The 27,528-nt window shown below is 41.4% G+C and overlaps 1 protein-coding gene across 8 annotated transcripts in view; it reads right to left on the bottom strand.

The window, feature by feature from the left end:
• Window positions 1-3,287: 3,287 nt before the first annotated feature.
• The window catches only part of LOC142403139 (zinc finger protein 462-like), a 97,757-nt gene continuing 73,516 nt past the window's right edge, over window positions 3,288-27,528 (bottom strand). For 5 of the 8 annotated variants that reach the window (XM_075489308.1, XM_075489305.1, XM_075489303.1 and 2 more), the window contains 6 exons: window positions 24,636-24,897; window positions 20,836-20,972; window positions 13,668-13,891; window positions 11,220-11,346; window positions 5,004-5,118; window positions 3,288-3,839 (listed from right to left, as the gene is read on the bottom strand). In XM_075489308.1, coding sequence (XP_075345423.1) covers window positions 3,635-3,839; window positions 5,004-5,118; window positions 11,220-11,346; window positions 13,668-13,891; window positions 20,836-20,972; window positions 24,636-24,897 — 1,070 coding nt within the window. In that variant the 3' untranslated portion in view covers window positions 3,288-3,634. Of the gene's footprint in view, window positions 3,840-5,003; window positions 5,119-8,428; window positions 8,559-9,185; window positions 9,273-11,219; window positions 11,347-13,667; window positions 13,892-20,835; window positions 20,973-24,635; window positions 24,898-27,528 lie in introns of those variants that run through there. The other 3 variants (XR_012773611.1, XM_075489306.1, XR_012773612.1) reach the window with 3 other exon arrangements.

Here is a 27,528-nt window from a genome sequence, read left to right on the forward strand (position 1 = left end):
AGCCTGGAGAAGGCTTCAGGGGGAACTAATAGCAGCCCCCCCAATACCTATGAGGAGGTTGTCAAGAAGATGGAACCATGCTCTTCACAGCAGTGCACAGCAGGAGGATGAGAGACAATGGGCATAAGCTGAAATGGGGGGAAGGGGGTCTGACTGAATATAAGGAAAGTTTTTCACCATGAGGACAATCAAGCAGTGGAACAGGGGCCCAGAGAGGTTGTGCAGTCTCTATCCTTGGATGTTTTCAAGACCAGACCGGATAAAGTCCCTGAGCAACCTGTTCTGACCTCAGCTGCCCCTGCTTTGAGCAGGAGGTTGGACTAGAGTCCTCCTGAGGCATCTTCCAACCTGAATGATTCTGTGACAACAGCAAAAATGGACAAGACATGAAGTGGCTCCTAACCTTAGCTTCAGAGAAGGGATGTGTTTGCTTGCATATGTTTGTACCTATGTGCATGCTCCTCTTATACCCTTCTTTCCATACTGTCATCCATCTTCTTCCTTTGCTGCTTGCGCACGCGTCCTTCCTTCTTATTCCCTTTCCCCTTCCCTATAGTCCCCGAACAGCGTCTATTGCCTGCTGTTCCTTCCCCCTCGTCTTCATACGCGGAAGTTGTGCGCGCGTCCTTTCTCCTTCTTCCCCTCCTCCCTCCTTTCCGGGGCGGTGAATGTGACTCCGGGCCCAGGAGCGAGCGGCGGCGGAGGTGGCCGCGACGGGAACTTCTCTATCTTTATTCCTCTCACTCCTAGGACGTGCGGGAGCAGTGAGCGCGAAGGGTGCTTCGCTACCGCCATGCAGATCACGCTGAAAACGCTGCAGCAACAGACTTTCAAGATCGACATAGAGCCTGAAGAGACGGTGCGGGCCCCAGGGTGGGGGAGGGTGGGGGAGCTCTCTCGCGCTCTGTTCTTTTAACTTGCACCGGTTCACTTCTGCTGCAGGCGCTGCACCTTCCTTTCTTGGAAAAGGAGGGGAGGGCGGGCGAATACCCTACCCCTTTCTTGTTAGGGGTTGGCGGGCAGGGGCAAGAAGTGAAGGGGGGCAGTGTGTGTGTCCAGTTCTCCATAACCCCTCTCAGTACTGCCCTTTCTCCTTTGGTTGGAGTAAGCCTGTGTGGCAGGTAGAGGAGGATAGCATGAATTGTACCTTTTTCTTTGGAGGAAGTCGGCAAAGAGAACTGTACGGCGTTATAACCTTTTTTTTTTCTCAGTAGCATATCTGTGTGCATATGGGTTTTTATTAATTTCCTTTTTTTAAAAAAGAACAAACCTGTCAGCACAACACTTCAGCATTCCCCTCCCGTTCCCCATCAGAAATCAGTAATTTAAAAGTGAGGAAATACCAAGTGCTGAAGCCAACGGGTTAGCATTTTGCTATTTATTTCCTTCTGCCCAACCCTGAAAAATTCCTTTGTATAAATTAAACAATGAAAAAAATGTTATTTTCAATTCTATATCATTACAGTCAACATAACAATGCATCTAAAAATGTGTGTCCACAGTATATCAGGTATACATTTTTAGGAAAAGGAAAAAAAAAAGACTTTCTAGGCTTGTTAAAAGGATAATGGTCCCATATTTTTATTAACAGGTTAGCAAAACAAAATCCAATGGATTACAATATTTACATGTTATTTGAAAAATAAAGTAGTGATAAAAGCATGTCACAATTGTTTAATTTTTTTTTTTTTTTTCATTTTTGGTAACTATTACAAACACTCAATCCAGGTATGAAACTTTTTAAAGACATTTGAAATGAAGCCAATTAAAAAACAAATACAGGCACAAAATTTATACTTTTCCCTCCAGTGTCTTTTCTACATGATGCTCCCTCCCTCCTCCAAAGAAAGCAACCCCCCCCAAACAAAACCAAAAAAATCCTGCAAACCCACAACTGATGAATCTTTAAAAGCAAAACACCATGCTTCTCAAATAGCACTAATTCAACAAATGCAATTTTTGCCATCAATTTTATTTGAAGCTGTCTAGGGCAACATTTCCTCAGCAGCTTCTTTACTCCCCCCCAACAAACAAAAAAAACCCCCAAGACAAAGACACATGCATTCCTAAAACTAGGTTTTAGTCAAGTATTTCCTACTTTTTGGAAATAAATTCTTTGTTCAAAATCAGAACATACCACGGGTACCAGATCCTGTATTCCTTATTCAGGCAAAATTGCTGTTGAGTTGAGTAGGCTTTCCACCAAAGAAAAAGTGCAGGATCAGCCACAAGGTATGTAGATTCCTATTCAGTCTATACTGGTCCCCTCATGCTACAAGCTAAGGAGTAGGGGGAAAAATTAGCAACTCCCATCTTGGATCAAGTAGCTCTCCAGACTCAATCATCTAGTATGTAACAATTTCACTTCTGCTTGCAAAAAGATGCAAGAACTGACATACATAATTCTCCCCCACTATACCAAAACAAAAAAAGCACACACACCCACCCCACAGACTGGGGGTGGGGGAAGAGATGATGACACCAATCTTGACAGAAAGTACGGGTGCGAGACGAATAGATGCTCATTTGAAAATTGACAGAATATTTATGAGGACCAATGTGTTTGGCCCATAAGCTGCATAGCTGCGCTGTTAGTTTGGTTCTTTAGTTAAAAAAAAAACAACACCGTAATTTTTTAAAATGCTAAACACAGAAATAACTAGTTTTATATTCATAGGAACTCTTTTCCCTGTCCCCTTCCCCTTTGGAAAAAAATAACACCACCACTCATTTTGCATGAGAAAGATAATTGTGTCATTTTTGCAACAGTTCAAGCTGATAGGAAATAAACATGTGGCAAACAAAACCACACAATCAGTCACATGAAATCTATCGAATACTAAAATTATAGTTGAATACTAACAAACAGCTTACCTGGAATAAAGGATGGCAATTCACAAACCATTATCTAGAAATTAAAGACTCTCTCTCTTTTTAAATTTTTTTTTTTATTTACTAAAATAATTAAAAAAAATCACAGTATTTTAAGAAATAAAATCCACAGTGGGATTTTAAGCACAATTTGTTATCCTTTCTTTAAAACGTTGTTTCTTCCTCCTTTCACCACCTTGCCCAGCAGTCTCTCTACTTTAATCATAATGACAACAGGCAGTACTAACAAATGCAGAGATGTCCCTTTGTTAATTTTGAGGTATTAAGCAAAGCAGTTTCTGTCTTGTTTTTGTTTTCTTTTCTAAAGCAGTTGCATTCAGTCTGGAAAATCATAATGTATTGAAATTAGAAAAACGCACCAAAATTTGCATGTTGAAAAGTTACATCACCCCCCCACCACCACCACCATGCTCATTATGCTTCTGTTTGTTTGCAAACAATACAAGTCTCCACTGCGAAGCACAGTGTAATGTAGAGACACAGGGAGTTCTTTCATTAGTCCAGTATGAATGTAACTTCCCATTGTCAAGATCCAGAAGAAAAGATGCAGTGATATAATGGAACCACTTATTCCATCATTTAAATAACTTTAATATACACACACTCACATAGGTACCAGTGCTTTGAAAATAGATCATTCATTCCTAAAAGCAGCTTTGTTTCTTCCTTCTGCCCACCCCACCTGTCCATCCCTTCCCATTCACCACTGTTCAAGTAAGTTGATTAAAATCACACCAAATTTTTATTCATTTTTGGCCTCTGAGGTCTCTTGGAGAGGTTTGTCAGCAGCTACAACGCTGACTGTAGTTTCACTGTTGTGGGACAAGTCCACCACCATTTTCTCAGTGCTTTCCTTTTCTTCTACTGTCAGTGTATTAACAGTCTTTTCTGTGTTCTCCTTCAGTTTGCTGTCCTCTCTGGTCCCTTGCTTACTTTCATTCAGAGCCCTGAAAATCCAAGCAGCAGAAAATGGAAACCTTTACAATCCAAACATGCTTTGGATACAAGGAAATAGGGAGAGTACTGCTCCCAAACAGTTAACAAACCAATAAATCTTATTAAAGCTTGCAACATTTCAAGTACTTTTATTTAAACAGACAAGAAATAATACTTTCTCTTACCCTTTATCCCTCCACAGCCTAGCTACAATATTACATTCAAATGTCTTTCACATGCCAGTAATCCTGGCTGAGATCTCCTCTTTGAATAAACTCTAGCCAGCAAAGACATCTGTTCTATTGAACAGATCTTTGTCAAGAGAAAGAAAATGAATGTTCCAGAGATGCCTATTATTTCATAACATGGACTGATATTTATGAGCATGAAAGGAAAAGATCTTTGCTATTAACTTCACCATGTGCTTTTTGGGGAGACAGCACACATATTGAGATGTTCCTTCACTTGAAGCCCTTAACACTTCTCTGTACGTAATTCTTTGCACTGGAACTCCAAGTTTAGTTGCAAGCATGCTAAAGAGAAATAATAAGGAAGAGAAAAAGCCCAAAGAAACCCAGATTCCATATAATTTGCTGCCATTTCCATTCTGCTCTACTAGCAAGTAAACATCAACAATAGACTCAAGTAATGTTAATTTTGGACCAACAAACTGGTATTCACCTTGAAATGAAGTTTAAGCTTTAGGATCATAGTAAAGAACATTTATGATGTGCTACATTTGGATTTGATAACACTAGATTTTATCTCCCAAACAGAGGGAATTTCTGGAACGATCTGTATTCCGGAAACCCTTGGCCATCTGTAGATAAAAGGTTCTTTCAGTTTGAGGTCTGATCTAGACCTGAAACTGGAAGGGTGCTTGGACATATGGAGATATTCAGGTATAGGTTTAAAAACAAGTTACCTTGGATTTCTGGGTTCCTGGGTCAAACAGGATGGACAGAAGCATCTAGTTGAGTAAATACATCTGATAATTGCATCCAACAATGTTTGTGTTAGACAGAATTCTTCCCTTGTTAGAATAATCTGTCATATCCCTGTGTTTGCTTTCATTACAGGGTTTTTTGGGGGGAAGGGAGAAATGGGTGGGGAGATGCACAAAGATCAACTGTTACATTGGGCTGTTATGCAAAGGAGTCTGCAAACCAACTTACATGCCATGCCTCAGCACATGTCGTTCCCACTCAGAGCCCTCTGTAAATGATCGGCCACAGAACTCACATGGAAAGCGCTTCTCTGGAGCTCCACTGTCAGGATACATCATGGAGTCTGGGAAAGAACAAAATTATCTGCACATTCATGAGCATCAGGGCAAGAAGGGACCTTTATGATTATACTCTGATCTTTCCTGCTGCCCTTCAGGGAGGAAAAAATATCCCAAAGAAGCAAAAGATTTTCCTTTAAAAAAGTAGATATTTCTGAAATTGTCCTCCCTATCTTAAAAATGCAAGGTGTGAAAATTCTATAACCACCACTATGAGAAAAGGTCAATTAAATACAATATGGAAATGGGGCGGGGGGGGACGGGACGGGGGGGGACGACACGACTTTCAAAATAAATGGAGTGCTTCCCACTTAGACACCAACATGCACAGCCAAGGTTTTGTATTAATATCTAAAAGTGAACTGAGGTTCTCTGAAGTGACCAGGATTTCAAGAAGCTACAGGGCCATCCTGAAAAGTCACAACACACATTGCAGCTGAAAAATTCCATCCTCCATCTTAAGCTTGTTATATCTATTTGCAGAGATGTTTTATTGCTCCCTGTATTTGAACAAGTGAAGAGATTGTGGGGTTTTACGTCAAAACCAACACTGAGAGTTTAGTGTGAAAATAGCTTGAAAGCAAAACCAAAAGAGAACACTTGAGTCAACATGTAATTTTCAAATCAGTGGTGCAAATCTTAGGAAATGGAGACTTGGTATACTTGGCATCTGATACTCATAAGAAATTGTCATCCCCTCAACATGAAGTCTCATGAATAAGAGAATATCACTGAAAGGATGGTATCTTAACTGCACAGGTGTTTAATCTGATCCTAATAAATTATACAAAACATTTAGGGCCTCATTTGCAGAAGTGTCGAGCACCTAGCTTTACATCCAAAGTTACTGGCAGCTGAGGGGACAGCATTTCTGAAAGCCAACCCCCCATGTGAAAAGAGCCAGCTTTAACAAAAGATGAAACATTTTCTAATAAATTAAGATCACCACCTAAGCCTTTAAAAATAATTTCATGGACCATCTCACTTCATTCTTTTCACTGGAAATGAGACAGCATATACTCAAGAGCATTAATTTCTTAGCAGGGATTATGTTAAGTAAGAAATCAACAGAATGTCTTTCTGACTCCTCCTGAATTACATAATGAAAGAAAAGAGATTTTGCTTCATTTCAGTTCTTATATCTGCTCACTTGGTTTCTTCGCTCTCAAATTTACTCCATTAGAGATCAACCTATAAATTCAGAACTGCCCATGTGCTCACTTTTCTTCTCCATATGTTAAATTTTGTAAAGGTATTTTTGCTACGTTTCCCACTGGTTGCCCTTTAATAAAGTTCTAGATGGGATGGTTCTTTACACTTTTTTTTTTTTTTTTAAGTCCCTTCCATCTAGAAGAAAAAATCCTTATTTCATATTTCTTAGCATCAGTGATTTACTATGTGGTTAAACAACAACAAAGCAAGGTCCCCTCCCGATATGAGCAACAGAAAGAAAGTCAGTGCCAAGGGCTCCATTTACATCTGGATCTGACTCCTACAGTTAATACCATATACATGGTCCGAATTTATAAGCACCACTGAAACACATTGCCCCTGTACCATGACTAATCCAACACCTATGGAGGGTAGAAGTTTTGGAGGCAACAGCTGCTCTTCTGTACAAGAACAAATCCAGAGTACAGTAGACAATAGGAAATTTATTCTAGGACTGTACAGACATAATAGAGCCTATTTTTCTCAAATGAATAGGGAGAATTTATACTTATAATTTCCATTAACAAGCACTACCCTAATAATTCTGCTGTCCCTTCTGAATACATTATATGTTCCCACCTACTTCCCCATGAGTCCCTGATTAGTTTGGTTTCCTGGACTGTGAATTCAGACTGCCTCCCAGAAAGAGTAATTAGGCCGTGCACTTACCTGGGGTCTACAAAAGAGGTGTAACATATTGCACAGACACTTGACTTGCATTTGATTTTCCCACATTACACACACAAACACACATGCACACTTATTTTTATCTACTGAAGAGAAAAAACAGAGAAAAAGATTCAGGTTTCTTTTAAAAGTAAGATATAAAGGTCAGTAGAGACAGACAGTTCCTCTGGGATGCAACTTCTAGCAAGAACAGCTACTCTTTCCCTAGAGCATCTCAGATGAATAAGTTAATCCTTTTCCACGCGCATCTTCTTCCTTCTAGGTCCAAATATTTTCTTTTGTCCTTTACCAGCAACCAACCATTCCTTTCCTTTCTGTACTGGCTTTGGCTGGAATAAAGTATTCTTCATAGCAGCCTGCATGGTGCTGTGTTTTGGATTTGTGACCAAAACAGTGTTGATAACACAGGGATGTTTTAGTTATTGCTGAGCAGTGCTTACACAGAGTCAAGGCCTTCTCTGCTCCTCACACTGCCCCGCCAGCGAGCAGGCTGGGGGTGTACAAGAAGTTGGGAGGGGACACAGCTGGGACAGCTGACCCCAACTGACCAAAGGGCTATTCCAGACCATATGGTGTCACGCTCAGCAATAAAAGCTTTGGGAACAAGGAGGAAGAGGGGGACGTTTGGAGTTATGGCGTTTTGTCTTCCCAAGTAACCGTTACACATGATGGAGCCCTGCTTTCCTGGAGATGGCTGAACACCTGCCTGCTGATGGGAAGTAGTGAATGAATTCCTTATTTTGCTTTGCTTGCGCATGCGGCTTTTGCTTTCCCTGTTAAACTGTCTTTATCTTAACCCACAATTTTTCTCACTTTTTACCCTTCCGATTCTCTCCCCCATCCCACTGCAGAGGGAGCAAGCAAGCAGCTGTGTGTGGTTTAGCTGCCCACTGGGGTTAACCCACAACACCTTCCCAACTGACGCAGCAGTTCAGCTCTGCTAAGCTGGCATGCCCAACTCCTCCTTCTCCAAGGAGGAATAATGATTCTTTGGTCCAGCGTCCCAACAGCCCATTCTTTGCAATGACAGCATACATTGGTCTTAAGCTGTCAATCTAGGCCACAGCTTGACTCACAGGAAGAAATCCTGGCTCTGCTGAAATCATGGACTTCAGAGGGTTGAGCCAGCATTTCCTCCCAGATACTCAGAGACTGAAGATACACTCTAGGCAAATAACACCATGAAGACTAAAATCAGCAAAAGCATCCAAGTGGTATAATACATTACAGTTTGGTGCGGTTTGAAAGCTATGACAACATTAGCTACTGTTACAGGCAATATTTACGAGCACAGGTATAGTCCTATCCTAATAGGGTGAAAATTTTTTTGAATTGGAAGCAGCTTCTGAATATCAACTAGAAGATGATGTTAACATGTGACACTGCACCCAAGCCACATAGCCACGTCTTCAGCACCTGTGTCAGTTGGACACTTGAAGACCACCACTATGAGGTGCAAGATAACATTTCGCAAAAGATAAAGTCAGTAGAACTTGGACTTTTATAAAGGTAGATGGCATAAGGACTTTCCATATTTTTATCCACTCTAGTAAAAAAAAAAAAGAAAAATTAGAACTGATATTACCTGAAAAGGAGAAAAATGAACAACTGTCACTTCTAAAGGGAAGCTGGGAAAGAACAGCAGTGAAATACAATTTGGGAAATAAGCATGATTTTTAAATCACTCATTTGAACAGTCAACTACAGATTTTTCAGCCAATCACAGATATTAAAGAAGACTGCAGGTGAAAAAATAAAATAGAAACAAAATTGCTAAAACATTATACCTAGCTTAATTACTGATCATGTTGTCCCAAAAATCGGGGTTTGTTTACCCGGTGTGCAAAATGCCAATATGCACACAGAGCAGAGGTATTTTATTGAATATTTGCGCAGATATGGGTGCCTGACCCAAGACAGCACACCAGGCTTTCAAATTAACAGTTATTTATACACAAAGCATTAACATATTCAACTTCCTAATACACATGCAGTATTCTTCTATTAAATGATTGGTTAAAATCTCTTCGCCTAGCATGTAAATTAGTACGCGTGCTTAGTTGTTCTTCTCTGACCTCATCATTTGAGTCGGTGGTATAATTGGGATAGGTGGTCCTTGAGTCGGTGGTCGCAATCTCCCCCTGCCAGAATTACCTTTCCCCTGGTTTCCTACCTTTTTGGCAGATCCAAGCGGTTCTTCATGGTTTACTAACTAGACTAGTAATACATCAGTTACACTTCTGCTTTCAACAGCTGCATCCTGCTTATTAGACAAAGGTACATTGTATAAGTTCCTATGGAGATAGGGTAGGGCTCTACAGTGGATTGCTATAGCAGCATCAATCATTATGTGAATTGTATACTTACATTTGATTATCACAACAATCACACAAATCACAGTTATGTCTGTTTCTCCCTGCAAATTTAAATGTCCAACCTAGAAGGTGATATTCTTATATTTTCATAATAAGTATCAAAAATCTCAAGTATCCTGAAGCCAATTTAAATGATGACCTTAATTTTATTTTTTTTCTTTTCTCCCATTGTAGAGTTTATAGGGATTTATGAGGCTCAGCTGATAGTACCTTCTTTTTCTATTGCTGGATACCATGGTTTTCAGGGTCATTTTAGCATCTGTGCTTGTGTGTAGTGCTGATGTAATCCTCACAAAGACATCATGACTCTTCATCCCTTTCTAGCTGCTGGTCTACACAAAACATTAATGTCTGCTACAGCTGCAAGTTAGGGGAAGCTGGTCCTTTAGTCAAAGCATTAGACTCATTCTTTCAGCTCTGAAGCTCTTAGGGTCACATCCCCCACTGAACAGACACTTTAACAAACTTCCACATGAGGGTGCAGAGTTAATAGTCAAACTTTGGAACATGTGTGAAACCAACATCCCTCCTGCTCCTCTCCTGATTTCGTTTAGGGCTGCTAACAAAGATCTCATGGAGGATGTTTTTCAATAAAAGTTGTTTCCTGTCTAACTCACTCTCTTCCTCATTAAATAAAGATATCACCAGTCACACTCAAAGTGAAGTGTTAATGGGCCCTTCATGTTCTGTAAACTGCTTGTGAATCTAGCAATCTTAACTTTTACAGGTCTGAAAAGACCTGGGGAGACATGTTTTCTTTTGTGAACAACTCTTGAATGAACTTGAAATGAGTTTTCAATTGAAAACTGAAATTTCAGAAGGAAAAAGGTAAATATGGAAGCATGCTTTTAGTTATAAGTACATAGAAACATGGCAGCCTGCACTCAGCATCAGGAGGTTGGATGACCCCTGGAACCTGATGATTAGGCATGACAAGGCTCACTGCAGTTATTAGTTCAAATCAAGCTACTTTTACTGTTGAATAAGACCTGCAAACATATTGCATTCCATTGATGAAGTCATGCACTATAGAGCAGATTGTGAGAATACATAGAGTATTCCAGTCAGGACCAGATATTTGCACTAAAATGATTTTAAAAACCCCCAAACAAACACAAAAACACACAACCCCCCCTCACAGTCCAATTCACCAAGAACTACCTTTCTTTATCCCTACTCAGCTAACCATCTGAACAAAAACACGTGAATAAGACTTAGTGAACTCAGTGGGATTATTCATAGATGTGAATTTAGGCACAAATGTAAAGTACACAGTTGGAACGGTGATTTGGAGGTAAGGAATGGAACTACCCTGGCTTCAGAGTTGCCGACCAAAGTGATGGCAAAAGGGTCAACTCTCACAAAGAGGAGGGAAGGAATGCTTTGTAAGCACTGGGCAGACAGTGGGCAGACAATAGCCCCAAAATAAGCTTGGCCACTGAACTATATCCCTCACTGGTATTATGTGGAGCAGCAAAGCTGAACATGGGTTACCAACACAGAATAATCTGACAGCTCACTAAAATACTCCACTTATGTATTTTTCTGAGCCCTCATAGATGTTATCTGCACAGTCACAGATGTTACCAGTATTTTCTCATAACGGTTTTTTTTGGAGCATGATTTGGTTTTCTTAAACAGAAATCTTGTCATAAGCATTAGAAACACAAAATTCCTCCAGGAAGTGTCTTGACAAAAGCTCCATTTTGCCTGTACTGACAAGCTTCCATGACTTAAGGAATCTGCTGTAGAGTCAACAGCTGATCTTGCTTGATGGAACTGGCAGGGTCCATTACAGTATCCAGCATAAAAGAAAAAGCAACTATACTGACCTCTCTCTTCAGTCTTGTGGCTTAACTCTTTTTCTTCCTCATCGCTGCTGGAGCTCTCTGTTTTTCCCTTCATTTGTTCCAGCTGATCCAAGTTAACCCGTCCAACCAGCTCAAAATTACGACTCACCTTAAAAGAAACGGGTTTGTCAACAATAAACACCATCATCAAGTATTGAAAAAAACAACCCACCAACAAAGCTATAGGTTGAAATGGGAAATTTATCAGGCACCTAGTCAAATTAATACTCGTTTCCCTTCAAACACAATTACATTCACTGTTAATGATTCCTCTTTCCTTTTTTATACTAAATTTCTCCATTTTGCTTCTCAAAATGATCCTATTATTTCAGAAGCTTCCCTCATTTTGAGGTATTGAAAGTAAAAAATCCAAGCAATGCTAAGCACTCTGTTGTTTCCCTCCTTTCATGGGAGTGTAAAACTGATAGGATCAAGCATCACTATTGCACACCATCACTGCAGAAAAATCCTTTGTGAATGCTTTATTCAGCTTCATGTGTGAAAAGATGGGACCTGAGTGACCACTTTGACAGACAGAGCCCAAGTCATCAACTGTTCTTATGGACATTTGGGGGTGGGGGGCATGGAATGGAGGAATAGCTGCCCTGGTGTGGGTTCTCCACGGACTGGAGTCCCTTCGAGAGTATCTGCTCCACCATGGAGCACCTCCTACTCTGTTGTTTCCCTCCAATTCCCTCCTCCTCTCAGTTTCCTCATTCTCTCTGCATTCCCACCTACTCTCTCTGTCATTTTCTGCCCTTTTTTAAATATGTTTTCACAGAGGCACCACCAGCTTCACGTATGGGCTCAGCTTTGGCCAGCGGTGGGTCCGTTACTGAGCTGGCTGGAACCATATCTGTCTGGCACAGGGCAGCCCCTGAACTCCCTCCACAGAGGCCACCCCTGCAGGAAGGAGCGGCAGAGAGGAACTCTTATGAAATGACTGCAACCCCCATTCCCCATATCCCCTGCGCCACTCGGGGTGGGGGAAGAAGGTAGAGGAGTTGGGAAGGAAGGAGAGAAGTTGAGTTTGGGAAAAATAGGCCAAGGTGTGCGGGGGAAGGTGTTTAAGGTTTTATCTTTGTTTCTCACCATCCAACTCTATTTTAATTGTCAATAAATTAACTTAATTTTCCCCAAGTCAAGTCTGTTTTGTCCCTGACAGTAATTGGTAAGTGATCTCCCTGTCTTTATCTTGAACCATGAGCTTTTTCATCATATTTTCTCCCTGTACTGGTTTTGGCTGGGACAGAATTAATTTTCTTCATAGTAGTTTGTATGGGGCTATGTTTTGGATTTGTGCTGAAAACAGTGTTGATAACACAGGGATATTTTAGCTATTGCTGAGCAGTGCTTACACAGAGTCAAGGCCTTTGCTGCTCCTCACACTGCCCCGCCAGCAAGTAGGCTGGGGGTGCACAAGAAGTTGGGAGGGGACACAGCTGGGACAGCTGACCCCAACTGACCAAAGGGATATTCCACACCATATGGCGTCATGCTCAGTATATAAACTGGGGGGAGTTGGCTGGGGAGCAGCAATCGCTGCTTGGTGAGCAATTGCATCGTGCATCACTTGTTTGGTACATTCTTTTATCATTATTATTATTATTATTCTTTTCTCTTCCTCTGCTGTCCTATTAAACTGTCTTTATCTCAACCCACAGGTTTTACTTTTTTTTCCTGATTCTCTCCCCCATCCCACCAGGGTGGGGGGAGGGTGAGCGAGCGGCTGTGTGGTGCTTAGTTGCCAGCTGGGGTTAAACCACAACACAGTCAACAAAGCGTGAACAAGTTTTTAGTGAGAATCAGGCAGCTCAGCTCCTGATAGTTGGATTCAATGAGTTCCCTCCCCACAAACTGACAAAAAAAATACTCTCTAAACATGCCTCAGTTCTAGAATTTTGCTACTCTCACAGCAACACAGCTGAGAACTACAGACATCCAAAGCAGACAGAAGTCTGTGGAAGCTTTCTAGTGACTTCTCCAAGTATGGATCAAGTCTGCACTCAGAAGGTTCCAAACAAACACCAAAGCAGCCTTAACTTAAGCAGTAAGTATAACGAGCTTCTATCTTTCCCTTGTTAAATGTAAACTGGAATGTACTGCCTTGTGTTATTAAAATATGCATGGCATGTCACTTTGCCCAAGTTGCCAGAGCTATCTTACACTTTGGAAGCTCCTGTGTCTTAGAGTGTCTGAATCACACAGCCTTAATGTTGTTTCATAACTTAAAACAAAATCTCACAATATATACAAATGCTTTTTCTGAAAAAATACAGAACTTGAGAGAAATTGAAGTCCAGCACAGGAGCCTTCTCCAAATTTTGGAAAAAAAATGCGGGTTGGCTGTTCAGAGTGGACATGCAAATAAACCAGATATAGCATTTGCAAGAAGTAGATTGTTACAAATTAAACCCCTTTGGATGTTACCTTGTGCTCATCTCGAAGATGAGTGTCCAGCTCCTCTGTGTGTTTGGTCTCATAGTAGCAGAGTTGACACTTATAAGGTTTAAGTTCATTGTGCTTCTCTATGTGTTGCTGCAAACTCTCATCACTGGAGCAGGTAAAGGTACACTTATCACAGCGGAAAACAACTCCCTGCAAGTATTTTGACAGTTTGGAACGGCAAACTTCAATGGGAACAACCCGCTCTTCTGTGGGGAGAGGGGAATTATTAAGTTTTAAGAAATAAAAACCATCAGGCAATGTGTCAACAGCTTGTAACATATCACCCATTCAAGAAACAGGATCTGCTATTTGTGTATGCAATCCATCTACCGAGCTAAAACTGGACCAACAAAGAAATACAAGAAAATTCCCTTTCTATACAGACAGGGTTAATTCTACATGACTACAAATGCAAGTGTCCTTGCAAATGTAACCACTCATTAGGTGAACAGAATGGGAAGAAGAGATTTGGGGCAGATAAGAGTGTTAGGGCAGATTTGTGAGACAGAGTAGCAGAGCCTAGGAATATAAAAGCAGACATAAATCAGTCAGACCAAGATCCATTCTGGTTCAATACATGACAGAAGCCAGTAAAAGGTGCTAGAATTGTAATAAACAGGGAGCATGTAGGGTGATTCCCAATACATCAACCTCCCAGCTTCTGATGATCAGAGTTGGTATCCTCACCATCACATTTAATGCTACTCACTGGAGGAGTGAGAGGTTGTGTGCAGCAGTATCTTCTCCTGAAGGTGGTGGTGCAGAGATCAGCCAGGGGCAGAAACTTTCAATACACCCTCAGTTTTTTAATAGTTAAGATTCAAAATCCACACCTACTTAATTTCATGCTTCCCACAATTCTGATTATGTTACAAGCATGTATTGAAAATGCTCTCACTGAGTTATTAAACTCTCTACTTCCTTCCTCTCATGCAAAACACACACTTTTAATAGGGCAGCACAATTAATTTCAGTCTTTCTATAGAGCCAGAATCCTGATCTATGCAACATTCATCCACTGTGGTTCTCTGAGCTGTGCATGCAGGGGAAATCCCAAATTTGACCTTTCAGCAGAGGGTCACCAGAAGATCTTCACTACAGCTTTTGTTACTCAACTGTCCTTTTGAGGTAGAACACTGAAATGTAGTACTATTATTCCTTATGGACTGCAGATTAAAGGAAGAGTTTGATCTTCTTAATGAAGATCATCATTAATGATATCTTAAAACAAACAAACAAACAAAAATAATTCCAGGCTTGATTCTTAGAGGGTAAACATGAAGGGTAGGGGACTTGTGTGCATTGACACATCTCTTATAATTTCTATAGGGAGGCAAGAGCTACAGAATTCATCCATTTGTCTTTGGCCAATGCATAACCCCCACTGCTCATGAGCCTAATTTTTCACAGCCCATCTAAATATTCCACCCTCCTCAGTTTGTTCTCCTCCCTGTCGTCCCCTTTTTTTGAACATAGAAGTTTTCCTACCTCAGAACTTTCTCTTTGTGCACTTTAAAAAGTGGAAGTTTCCCCCCAAACTATATCTGAGTGAGACCCTGAAAACTTGTGGTTCCTCTCCAGCTAAAGAAGCTGTTGCAAATAAATTCTAAGTTGTGTCCATTCAGGGTCAAGTGGGAAAAGGGACAGGGGTGCACATGCTCTAAGAGATAACAGGAGTTAAAGCTGTGATTTTGAATGCATAACAAGAATATTTTAAAAGGTATTTACAGCTCTGTGCAATTGAATTCACTGAAATAAGGTAACTTGTTTTTAAAAGTGAAAAAAGTTCCAACTTTTTAAAAGAGAAACACTATTTAAAGCATTTGAAAATTAGATTTTTCTCTAGCACGACACATATTTTAAAAAACACTAAAGCAGGGGATGGTATAAAAGGTTTTATCCACCACTTTGGAGCAATGCACCATCCTAATTCATATCAGTAAAACCCATCATCTCACTGACAATTGCCCCCACACACACCTGCCAAATCACAGGCAACACAACATAGACTGACTTCCCAGCCTGATCTTGGACTTGCCTTATCACCACAGACCTGCTTGGCAGTCACTGGATCTGGTTCTGACCTGTGGTTTAACTTCCTGGCTTGATCTTGGATCTGTATCATTGCTGCAAATTTGTCTGATGATCTGGACTCTTGGTAGAACCTGGTCATCATCTCTGGGTCTGCCCTGCTTGCCTTGCTCAGGTACTGTGGGGCTGGGCCCTGGTCAGCAAGGCTCCACCCCTACTGTCCATGTTATCCTCCTCTACTCCCTGGACCTTGGGGAGCAGCTGGCCCTTGCTGCTCCGTGACAGTAATGACTTAAAACTTAAATGTGCATGTATTCATGTTTATCCAAACAATTAACTTAAAAATTGCAAAGTGATTTAAATTTAAAACATCATATTTAGCAAGGTGATGCTCTAATAGTCTCTGACCACTTTAATAGTTGTCTCTCATCACCCCCCCCATTCTCTATTTTTGGCTACTCATTTATATACTTATTGTATCTGAGCAATTGGCAAAATTGCAACAAATGGTGAGTCCTATCCAGAAATTGTGAAACTTAGCTTTAGCTTCTGTACACAAATTTCATTAAAGTTCAGCAGTGCCCACAAAGGCTACCATGTATGCACTGTAAAAAGATGACATGCTGTGGAACAGTTTAGCAAAAGGACTAAGGGGACCTCTGCCCCACCCCCCCCAGCATCATCTCTGAAGAAATTTAATCACTGCTTTAGACTGAAACATTTTGGCTATTTGTAATACAGGTCTGAGATTAAATAGAAAAGCAATTAATGCGCTAAATATTTATAGTATGTAAAGTCAAAGCAGGCATATGTTTTGCTCACAACATGGGGAAAAAAAAGCGCGTTAACACTCTAAAGCCCTTATATATGAAAGTTTACTATTCTAGAGAAACAGATGACAATTCTATGAAATGGAAGGACAAAACAATTATTTTTACCAAGAAAAAAAGTAAAATAATGACTGGAAAACAAATGCCTTGAGGATTATAAACAAGGAGACCTACTATTGATCTTGGTGGGTTGCGTTCAGTGCTGGAAAAATATCAAGGCATTTCATGATGGGAAAATTTGCTGGAAAGGATAATAAAAACTAATTGCACTGCCTGGACTAAATGAAAGGCCAACAGCTCTGCTGGGCATGGAGCAGGAGTTCAGTCTCCATTATGGAACTTTCAAGAGCTCACAAGATTTGCCTGTTATGAAGGCCAAGAGGAACTCAAGAGCCAAATCTCTTCTCATTGTTTGCCTGTAAAGTAGCTACTGACTTTGTAATTTCCATACTCACTCCCTGCTTCAGCCCACAAAGGATTAATTGTGCTTGATCAACCTGACTGCCTTCTACGATGAAATAACTTGCTCAGTGGATGAGAGAACTGTGGACATCATCTACCTTGATTTTTAGCATGGTCTTTGACATGGTCTCCAACAACACCCTTGTTGACAAGCTGGCAAGATTTGGACTGGAAAGATGGACCACAAGATGGGTAGAAAACTGGCTAAACTGAGCCATTAACTACCACCTTTTGAGGTAAGAAAAGTCAGACTGGCAGCTAGTCACGAGTGGAGTTCCTCAGAGGTTGATTCTGGGTCTGGTACTATTCAATATCTTTATAAATGATCTGTATGACAGTATTGAAAACACCCTCACCAAGCTTGCAGATGACACCAAACTGGGGGGAGAGGTAGATACACCAGAAGGGAGAGCAACCTTACAGAGACCTTGACTGGCTGGAAGACTGGGCCAACAAGAATTGATTGAGGTTTAACAAAGATAAATGTCAAGTCCTGCACCTGGAACAGAATAATCCCAAGCAGCAGTACAGGCTGGGGTCTAACTGGCTGGGGTGGAACTCTGCTGTAAAGTACTTGGGGATCCTGGTGGGCAGCAAGCTGAATATGAGACAGCAATGTGCCTTGGTAACAATGAAGGCAAACCAATCCCTAAAAGGTAGTTATAGAGAAGATGGAGGTACTCCCTTCATAAGGATGTGTGGTGACAGGACAAGAGGCAATGGGCACAAGTTGCTTCAGGGGCAATTCCATCTGGATATAAGAAAATTCTTCACCATGAAAACAATTAAACATTGGAATAGGTTATCCAGAGAAGAAGTGGAATCTCCCTTGCTGGAAATAATTAAGACTTGGCTTGACAGGGCCCTGGATAACCTAATCTAAGGTCCTGCTTCCAACAGATGGTTGGACCAGATGATCTCCAGAAGTCACTTCCAATGTAGACTTTTCTATGATTCTATGAATCAAAGTTAAATTGCTCAGAGGAACTGATTGAGCAGAGTAGGCAACACATGACAGAAGGCTCTCAGTGGCAAACTGGCAACATCCTACTGGCCATAACAATAATGTTGTAGCTCGGTAAGAATCAACTTCTGTAGCTATTCACTAAGAGGCAAATAGTCTTCATTTCAACTGCATGCTGCCAAATCAGGGACTTGAGATGACACCATTTTGAAAGCTATAATGTAAGTTAGAGATCTAGAACTGTTTTCTTGCTTTGCTGGAGGGATTTTTGCATAGGAGAGAAGATAATACAGAAAATGGATCAAAACCTTCAGTCTTCTGACTTTATACAATGTACTGCTTCCTCTACCTGGAGAACAAATGTGCTTAGACCACAGCTTGAGACTGTCCTTGTTTTATCAATCCAAATGGCTACAAGTAAGGAAGGCTATCTGAGACTGTGCAACATCCCTCAGTCCTGTCTGCACAGCAGCACCTTCTTTCTGTGCACATTAAACCCCATCAAAATCCTCTGCTTTAGCTGCCACAATTAGACACAATAATAGGTTTTAATCTGGATATATACACCAGAAAGAAAAATTTTAAGAAAGGACCTTAATTCCTTTACAGTCTGGGTGCTGCATGCCTGAGAAAAATCCTTGCCCTTCCCTCAGGGACCTATAAAACTCTTTAAAGGCTAAATTTTCATTTGCATTAAAGCCTTTATTCTGTTTTACCTCCTCCAACACTCTAGTGAGTGTATAATCACATCTCTTCCTACTACAGTTTTGTTTCAGCAGCACAAGGGCTCAAGGGTGCTTTGTGCAACTGAAGCTACAGCTATACAAAAGAACAGATCCGGTGTCACATATTCAGGGGGTAACCACTCCTGCTTCCTAGCATTTGGTCAGAAACAGCTCTGTAAAGCCAGCACAACTGCTTGAACCCATGAAGTGCTACTCCACTGTTGCATCTCGACATTCTTAGCATTGTCTACATTTGCTGGAAGTTTGCCTAACTAGGCCCAGCAAGATCTCCCTCTCTCTGTTTATTTGCATTTGAACTGTCAGACCTTCTCCACTTGATCTTGGGCAAAACCACAAACCAGAGAACACTTTCTCACAAGATGTGCCTAAGCCAGTATTTGGAGCCCCAGGGTTTGTGTTCCCTGCCCCCCCACTTCCAAACCCACCTTTTCTCCAGAGGAGTAATCCTGGACCATGCCCTAAAGCTGGACAAAATACAACACTATGATACCTTCAAGGACAAGCTTGCACCTAAGTAAAAGCACCTCTTGAATCCTTACACTTACTAAGACAGCTTCGTTATACGCCTTTTGGGTCCTTGAACAGTCCTTAGCCTGTTTCTCAAATGCTCCTTCAAAATAGCCTTTACAGCAGAAAAAAGTTTGAATTATATACGTCTACTTCACTGCCTTGGTACAGGAAGGACTCTCAATAACCAGCATTGAAAAGTGGTTTGCTACAAGGGATTATGACAGTGAATGCAACACCAGAAGCTCCTCCAAGAAAATGATGGCATGTGAAACATGTTTGCTCACCAGGAATACAATACTCAAAAACTCTGCCCAACCTGCAAGCAGGCAGAGTACTATCCCAACACACAGGTTTGAATTTTGGCAGCCAACAGACCTGCAAGCATTAAGTGTGATAGCTGTGGGCAGGTGTATTGGGTCTGGCTGGGATGGAGTTAATTTTCTTCGTAGTAGCTTGTATGGGGCTATGTTTTGGATTTGTGCTGAAAACAGTGTTGATAACACAGGGATGTTTTAGTTACTGCTGAGCAGTGCTTACACAGAGTCAAGGCCTTTTCTGCTCCTCACACTGCCTCGCCAGCAAGTAGACTGGGGGTGCACAAGAAGTTGGGAGGGGACACAGCCGGGACAGCTGACCCCAACTGACCGAAGGGATATTCCATGCCATATGATGTCACGCTCAGCAATAAAAGCTTTGGGAAGAAGAAGGATGGGGGGGACATTCAGAATGATGGCATTTGTCTTCCCAAGTAACCATTAAGCGTGATGGAGCCCTGCTTTCCTGGAGATGGCTGAACATCTGTCTGCCGATGGGAAGTAGTGAATGAACTCCTTATTTTGTTTTGCTTGCACGTGCAGCTTTTGCTTTCCCTATTAAACTGTTCTTATCTCAACCCACAAGTTTTCTTACTTTTGCTCTTCCGATTCTCCCCCCTTCTGATTCTCCCCCCTCGCTCACAGGGGAAGTGAGTGAGCAGCTGTGTGGGAATTAGCTGCCCACCAGGGTTAACCCACAACAGCAGGAATCTCAGCCCAGAGCGCCACAAAAGATGTCTCTTCTGAATTAGACTGTAGTTAATAGAATAGGAATCCCTAATCCTGCTTTTAGCTGGATTAAAAGAAAAGAAGGGGGGGAAATCTTAAAGAAAAAAATAAACATTCTAATTTTTGTCTTGTTCCTAAGAATGGGTGAGGAAGGTGTTATGAAGAGAGAAATTTCAAGCAAGCAGTCAAGGGATATTTTTAAGCCTCTAGAGTTAATTGATACATCCTACCACAGTGTTTATGATAGCAAGCACTTTAGAAACACATACATAGGAAACAACCTTGGCCTAGGTCCAAGTTGTAAATTAGTCTAACTCTTGCTAAATAGGTACTTGATGACTGTTGACCTCTCTAGAGGAAAAGCTCAAAAAGAATTTTAAATCTGCCCCACTTCTATATTGGTAAACTTTATATTTCACAGAAAAGAAGATGTACTTAGGCCTGATCTATTCAACATATCTGAGCTCACATACAGAGAAAAAACTTAATGGATCAATCTGAAAGAGTGGTGTTCTGTTCAGCATTCTCTTTGTCAGATATAGATATATACAGGGACATCTTTACCTCTGTGCAGAACTATATGATCAATCATGTTACGTTTGTATTTGGTGTGATATAGGCAAAGAGGACAACGAAGGTCTTTGGGTCCTTCCTCAGGAACTGCCGAATGCCCAGCTTCCACGTGCATAGTAAAAGCAGATCTGTGAAATGGGAGGGAGACATGGAAGCAGTCAGAAGAGGTGTATATGGAACGCTGAAGTGTCACAGCTCTATTACAGAAGCGTTGTATAAAATGGTACAGATACCACTCAGCCTTCTCTTCATAAAGCCACATGGCATTTCAGCAGGACTACTCACATGGATATCACAGAATCACAGAATCGTATAGGTTAGAAAAGACCTTTAAGATCATCGAGTCCAACCGTAAACCTAACACTACCAAGACCACCACTACACCATGTCCCTAAGCACCTCATCCAAACATCTTTTAAATACTTCGAGGGATGGCGACTCAACCACTTCCCTGGGCAGCCTGTTCCAATGCTTGATAACCCTTTCAGTGAAGAAACTTTTCCTAATATCCAGTCTAAACCTCCCCTGGCGCAACTTGAGGCCATTTCCTCTTGTCCTATCACTTGTTACCTGGGAGAAGAGACCGACCCCCACCTTGCTACACCCTCCTTTCAGGTAGTTGTAGAGAGCGATAAGGTCTCCCCTCAGCCTCCTTTTCTCCAGGCTAAACAATCCCAGCTCCCTCAGCCGCTCCTCATAAGACTTCTGCTCTAGACCCTATCACATGAGCATAGGCATTTGCAGGCTCATATCCCTAAGTAACTGAACACACATTCTTCACAAGATATTCTTTTGCAGTGATTGCTCTATAGTCACATTGCTATAGTTAAGATGGCAAAAGTATTTCCAGCTTCTGTGCTCGTTATTTGCTTGCCTTTGGCAAAGAGAGACATTTTAGCAAGTTGAGTAAAATCCTTTCAACTGTCCTAGACTTTGAAGGGTGAAAAAAACTTATTTCTGATGGCAAAAAAAAAAAATCCTCAACAACCTCTCTTTGTAGGACTAGCCCCACAACAGCTGAAATGTTCAGATTCAAGATATGAAATAGACTTGCACCTACAGTGTTTGACACCAAGTTGATAAGTTTGAAAGCCTCAATTATGAGGACCTGAAAATGCAAGACTGAGAATACTCCACAAATGAACAGTACTTTTGCACAACAAATCTCATACCATTAGCTGCATACTTAAAAGATACAAGAGACATACATGCAGAGGAAATTAACTATGCACCTCTCAAGCCACAAGGTCAAGTACTAAAATGAGAGGTGTTTGTAAACTTGGGGGAATCAGGTCTTTTTTTTTCCTGGGGTAGTGCTAAAGCTTGCAAGAGCTAAGCTGCTGGCTGCATTAAATTACAGAATTTAAAGCCCCTTTGAAAGTTCTCCAAGTCTGTTAGCTTGAATGCAAAACAACTTACTAACACAACTGGCTTTGGGCCTGATCCAATGGTCATTGAAGCCAATAGGTGAGTTTTTATCAACTTCAGTGGATGCTTTCGTGTGTTTAATTCTCTATGGTGACTGGAAGTTGGTTTTTTTTAAGAGAGCTCACGTGTGTATGTTGTACATTTAAAGAGGAAAGACTTAATCCCAGAAAGTTTGAGACACCGCAATAAAGAACACAACTCTCTTTATGTAACTATGAACATATGTAATTACAGCTTTATTTAAGGCAATTTTGTTTAATCCTGGAAGGAGAAAAGGGCAATAGGAAAATGTGAAAAGATACATTGGACCCGTCAAGAGTTGGAAATGCTTAAAACAAATAATAATCTGGAGCAGCGATAGTAATAGTAATCCGGTATTAAACAGCAAGTTATGCCATGTAACCAGCAAGGAGCTGAAGCAACAAAGCCTGATCCCTTATGGATGTATAACTTGAGGCTGCTCTTGTATGAGGTCTCTCATGTCTAATGTCCAGCATACAGCTAGACATGTACACAATACAATGGGTGAACAACTGGCTGAAGGGTCAGGCTCAAAGAGTTGTAGTAAATGGGGTAACATCTGGCTGGTGGCCAGTCACTAGTGGAGTTCCCCAGGGCTCAGTTTTAGGGCCAGTTCTCCTCAGTGTTTTTATCAATGACCTGGACATGGGAGTTGAGTGCACACTAAGTAACTAAATTAGGAGGAGCTGTTGATTTCCTCAAGGGTAGGGAGACCTTACAGAGAGATCTTAACAGATTAAGAGCGCTGGGCAATCACCAACCATATGAAATTTAACAAGGACAATTGCCGGATTCTGCACCTGGGACGGTGTAATCCTACATGTATGTATAGCTTGGGGGACAAGAAGCTGGAGTGCAGCTCTGCAGAAAGGCCCTGGGGGTTTTGGTTGATGGTAAACTCAATATGAGTCAACAATGTGCCCTGGCGGCCAAAAGGGACCACTGTATCCTGGGGTGCATTAAGCACAGTATAGCTAACCAGTCGAAAGAAGTGGATGTCCCACTATACTCAGCATTGGTGCAGCCTCACCTTGAGTACTGTGTGCAGTTTTGGGGTCCACAATATAAGAATAATATAAAAATATTAGAATGTGTCCAAAGGAGGGCAACAAAGATGGTGAAAGGACTAGAGGGCATGACTTATGAGGAGAGGCTGAGGATACTAGGTTTGTTCAGCTTAGAGAAGAGGAGACTGAGGGGTGACCTCATTGCTGTCTACAACTTCCTCATGAGGGGGAGTGGAGAGGGAGGTGCTGAGCTCTTCTCGCTGGTGTCTAGTGATAGGACATGAGGGAATGGTTTAAAGCCGAGTCAGGGGAAGTTCAGATTGGATATTAGGAAAAAGTTCTTCACTGAGAGGGTGATCAAGCACTGGAACAAGCTCCCCAGGGAATTGGTCATGGCCCTAAGCCCATCGGTGTTCAAGAAGCGTTTGGACAATGCTCTTAGATATATGGTTTAACTTTTAGGTTGCCCTGTGTGGAGTTGGACTCGATGATCCTTGTGGGTCCCTTCCAACTCAGGATATTCTACGATTCTATGATTCTAATAGGAAAGGTTGAGCATAATTCTTCAACAGAACCTCTCTCCTTTACCCAACCACACTATCTATTTTCACAAATCTCCTAAGGACATAATAGCTTTGAGACCTTGAATGTCAGCTAAGGGGGCTATGACTGAGGGTTCAAAATATCAGAAGGAAACAGAAACAGCACAACTGCATAAACTTTTTTTTCCTTAGGGAACATGGCTAAACATACCACCACCACCACCACCCCCGAAACTTTAAATTTTACAATGCTTAATTGGATTTGCTGAAATGTTTCTATATGCTATCAGGCACTTTGGAGTATACTTTATATTTCAGCCAGATAAATTGCGGGGGGTGGGGGCTAGGGATTATGAGAGCTTTCTTCATAGAGGGAATAGAAGTTCTATAACCTACCTAGAACATTTGACTGCCCCATGCTTCATGCTAATTGTTCCAAAAATATGCCTTATTTTTTGAGAGAAAACTCCTCATACTTGATGGTGAGGACCAGCATCTAATTACAAATTGTGAGGGGGAAAAAAATCCACTCCTTGTACTATTTACTGTAGTGAGTACAACCCACTGCAAGTGTTTCTTACGCTTTTCTCTTCAGCAGATGGTACAGGCTGTTGTAGGAATGAAGAAAAAGAATTACATGGATGCTGCTGTGATCTGGTATGGCATTTCCCTGGTCACCATTGGTCATGTTTCTCTTAGCTACAGCCAGTTCTCACAAAGATTTCAGAAGTCTTTTGAAGTGCTAAAAAAATCCCATTAGAAGTTCAGTTTATTTGTTTTGCACAATACTTACTTAAAGCCTGTATAAAAGGAACAATCTTTGCACTTGAAGAGTTTCTTCCCTCCATGCTTGTCACGGTAATGACGTCGAATGCTCTGTATGTAACCCGAGGAGAATTCACAAAATTCACAGTTAAGGATAGCTTCTGTTTTTTCCACTCCTGCAGCACTCCCAGAAAGTGGGATTCGGCTGATGTTATTGTTCCTGGCCAGAGCTGCAGACTGGTAGTGGTTCAACTGTTGCTGAACATCAGGAGGTTCTGAGTATGAAGAGTCTATAAAGAAAGAGAGAGAGAAGTTGTCATTCCAGGTGGGTCAATGAAATTTAAAAAGATTCCAGGCCTGCTCCAGCAGGCAGCCTTCTGAAGAGATAAGAGGATTACCATGTCTTCATCTAACCTGATTTGTATTCTACAATGTAAAAGGTGGTCAGTTGAGATTAGGCTTTTTAAATCTGATCTGGGGAAGGATAAATATATGAGAGTAACCTATTAAAGACAGAAAGAAAAAGGAAATGGATACAATATTTCCCTCCCCCTTATACAACCCAACAGAAGGCTGTCACACCATTTTAATGACATTTAAAAAAACACAGCGTAGATATGTTTAGGCACACAAACTGAAAACTAGAATACTTTATTAAAAAAAAAGGGAGGGGAGTCTTGGAAGTTTCCTAATACATTGATTTGAATGTGGAAGTTAGGAATTCAGCTACTTTGTCCTATATAATCCACAACTGTCATTTACCATTACTGAATGGTAAAAATGAAAGCAGAACAAAGCACAGATGAATTTCAGTGTGACATTCCTGAAAAGACAACAAAAGGCTCTTTTCTTAAGCTTTTTGAAAAGGAAAACAAAAGATGATAAAAAAAAAAAGTCAGAATACAAAGTGTACCAGCCACCTCCTGTTTTGATGGGTGCTTCATTTCCAAAGTATAATTCCCTGAGGCTGCATATGTATGAATTCTCTAAAACACATACTTGTTGGAAATTAATACCATCCATTCTAACCAATTAGTAAAAAGAAACAAAAGGCAAACAGGCCTGTACAGCACTCAGTGTGTGGACTTCATCTGTCTTAGAGTAAAATGGTTGCTTTCTTTTCTCACTGCCATAGAGATATATGCTTTAGAAATGAAAAACAAAACAACAACAACAAAAAGTACCAAACAAAAACAAAACATAGGGAGGAAAATGTCTCCAGGCTCCCCAGCTTCATCATCAGGTGTACAGCAGAGACATGAAAGCTTCTGGTAAAATGATTCAAGTTTTTTTTTTGTTTCTTCTTAGTCGCATGAGCAGAGACTGGATCACAATATATTTATCCTCTTTGTTCTCATTACTTCTACAGCAGGTTTGCTCACCACAGATGGCTCACAATGAGTTCTACCCATTCAAATCTTAAGGCCCTGTGTCACTCACAGCTGCTTCCAGCCTTCCATGAGGCAAATGAAAGCAACTGTGGGAAAGAAAAAAACCACAATTCACACCAAAATTTTATACAATAAAAGAAGTACACGGCGCTCCTGCTCAAACATATTTAAGAAATACACAGGCAGCCAGTGGTGGCTGGAGAGGCACTTTGTGTGTGTGTGGGGTGGTACATACACCTCTGAAGGGAATGCAGCCTGTGGACAACCCATGCTGGAGCAGGCACACAGGGCAGAAACCATTACACATATCACCTCAATCTTCTACACCACCCATTTCTTTGAGGAATTTTGACAGACTGAGTGTAACTTGTGAAAATAAGGGAAGATGAGACCGGGGAGGGGAGAGGATAGGTGTTTATGAGTTTGTCTAATTGTCTTTTTTTCTCAATGCCCAAATCAGTGATGGGAGGTTTGTGCTGGTTGGCAATAAATTAACACAAGCAAAATTCCCCAACTTTAAACTGTTTTGCCCACAACAGTAATTAACAGAGAATGTGGGCAACACCAGGAACTGTCATGGGCTGGATCTGGAATAATTGGAATGATTTTGAGTCTCCAGAAAGAGCCTTGATTCTGCTATTGGGAAGTTGTGGTGGTGTACTGCGGTGTGAGTGGTGGGCCTGTTATGTGTTTGGGGGTGAGTGAGAACACTGAATAGCTGGGAAAAGAAGCGTCCAAAGGGACCCAAGAAAATGGCACTGGGATGGGAAGATGATTGGGAGGAGATGGGACGGTGCTTGCTTCAAGTCCATGTTCTAGGTGCCTGGAACCTGGACCACCTCCCAGTACAGACTTCAAGAAAATTAGCCTGGGCCTTGCAGACAGAAGAGGATACATATAAAACACTAGGAAAGAGATGTGCTGCTTTCTGTGAAGGTATGCCAGCACATGTTGTAGGTAGGCTTCAAGTGGAGCTCCAAATATTTGAAACAGAGGTTGCAAATCAAGCTGACATTCTCTCCCAGAGTAATGGTTTGCTAAAGGAAGCAGTAATAAATGCTCAGTGCAAAAGGGAGAGCCTTAATCAGACTTTAGTAGCTAGTGGTGCTAATATTAAAGACTATGCACTGAGCCACTACAGGAACAGTCAGTGAGCACAAAATGTCTGGTGTGACTGCCATTGACTGGACTAGGATCCTGAAACCTGGGATGATGATATTTGGGACTCTAATGATGAATTAATAACAGAAGCCTATCAGGCAGCCCCTAGTTACTGTAATTAAGTAGACCTATGCAAACAGGGGCATTGTTCCCCAGAACATGATCACTCAACAGGTCCTTTACTCAGAGCAAGATTAAGGCTGTGTGGGAAACTTACAGCCAACACCCTCAGGAAACTGCCTTGCACTGGCTATGGAGGTGCTGGGAAACCAGAGGAGGTGGGATACAGCTGATGGCTCAGCAGAGCAAAGCTCTTGGGGGTTTGGGTCTTATGCCACTTGTAAACACTGCCCTATGTAATGGGGGTGG

Source organism: Mycteria americana, unplaced genomic scaffold, assembly GCF_035582795.1.
Source record: "Mycteria americana isolate JAX WOST 10 ecotype Jacksonville Zoo and Gardens unplaced genomic scaffold, USCA_MyAme_1.0 Scaffold_118, whole genome shotgun sequence".
Classification (NCBI taxonomy): Eukaryota; Metazoa; Chordata; class Aves; order Ciconiiformes; family Ciconiidae; genus Mycteria; species Mycteria americana.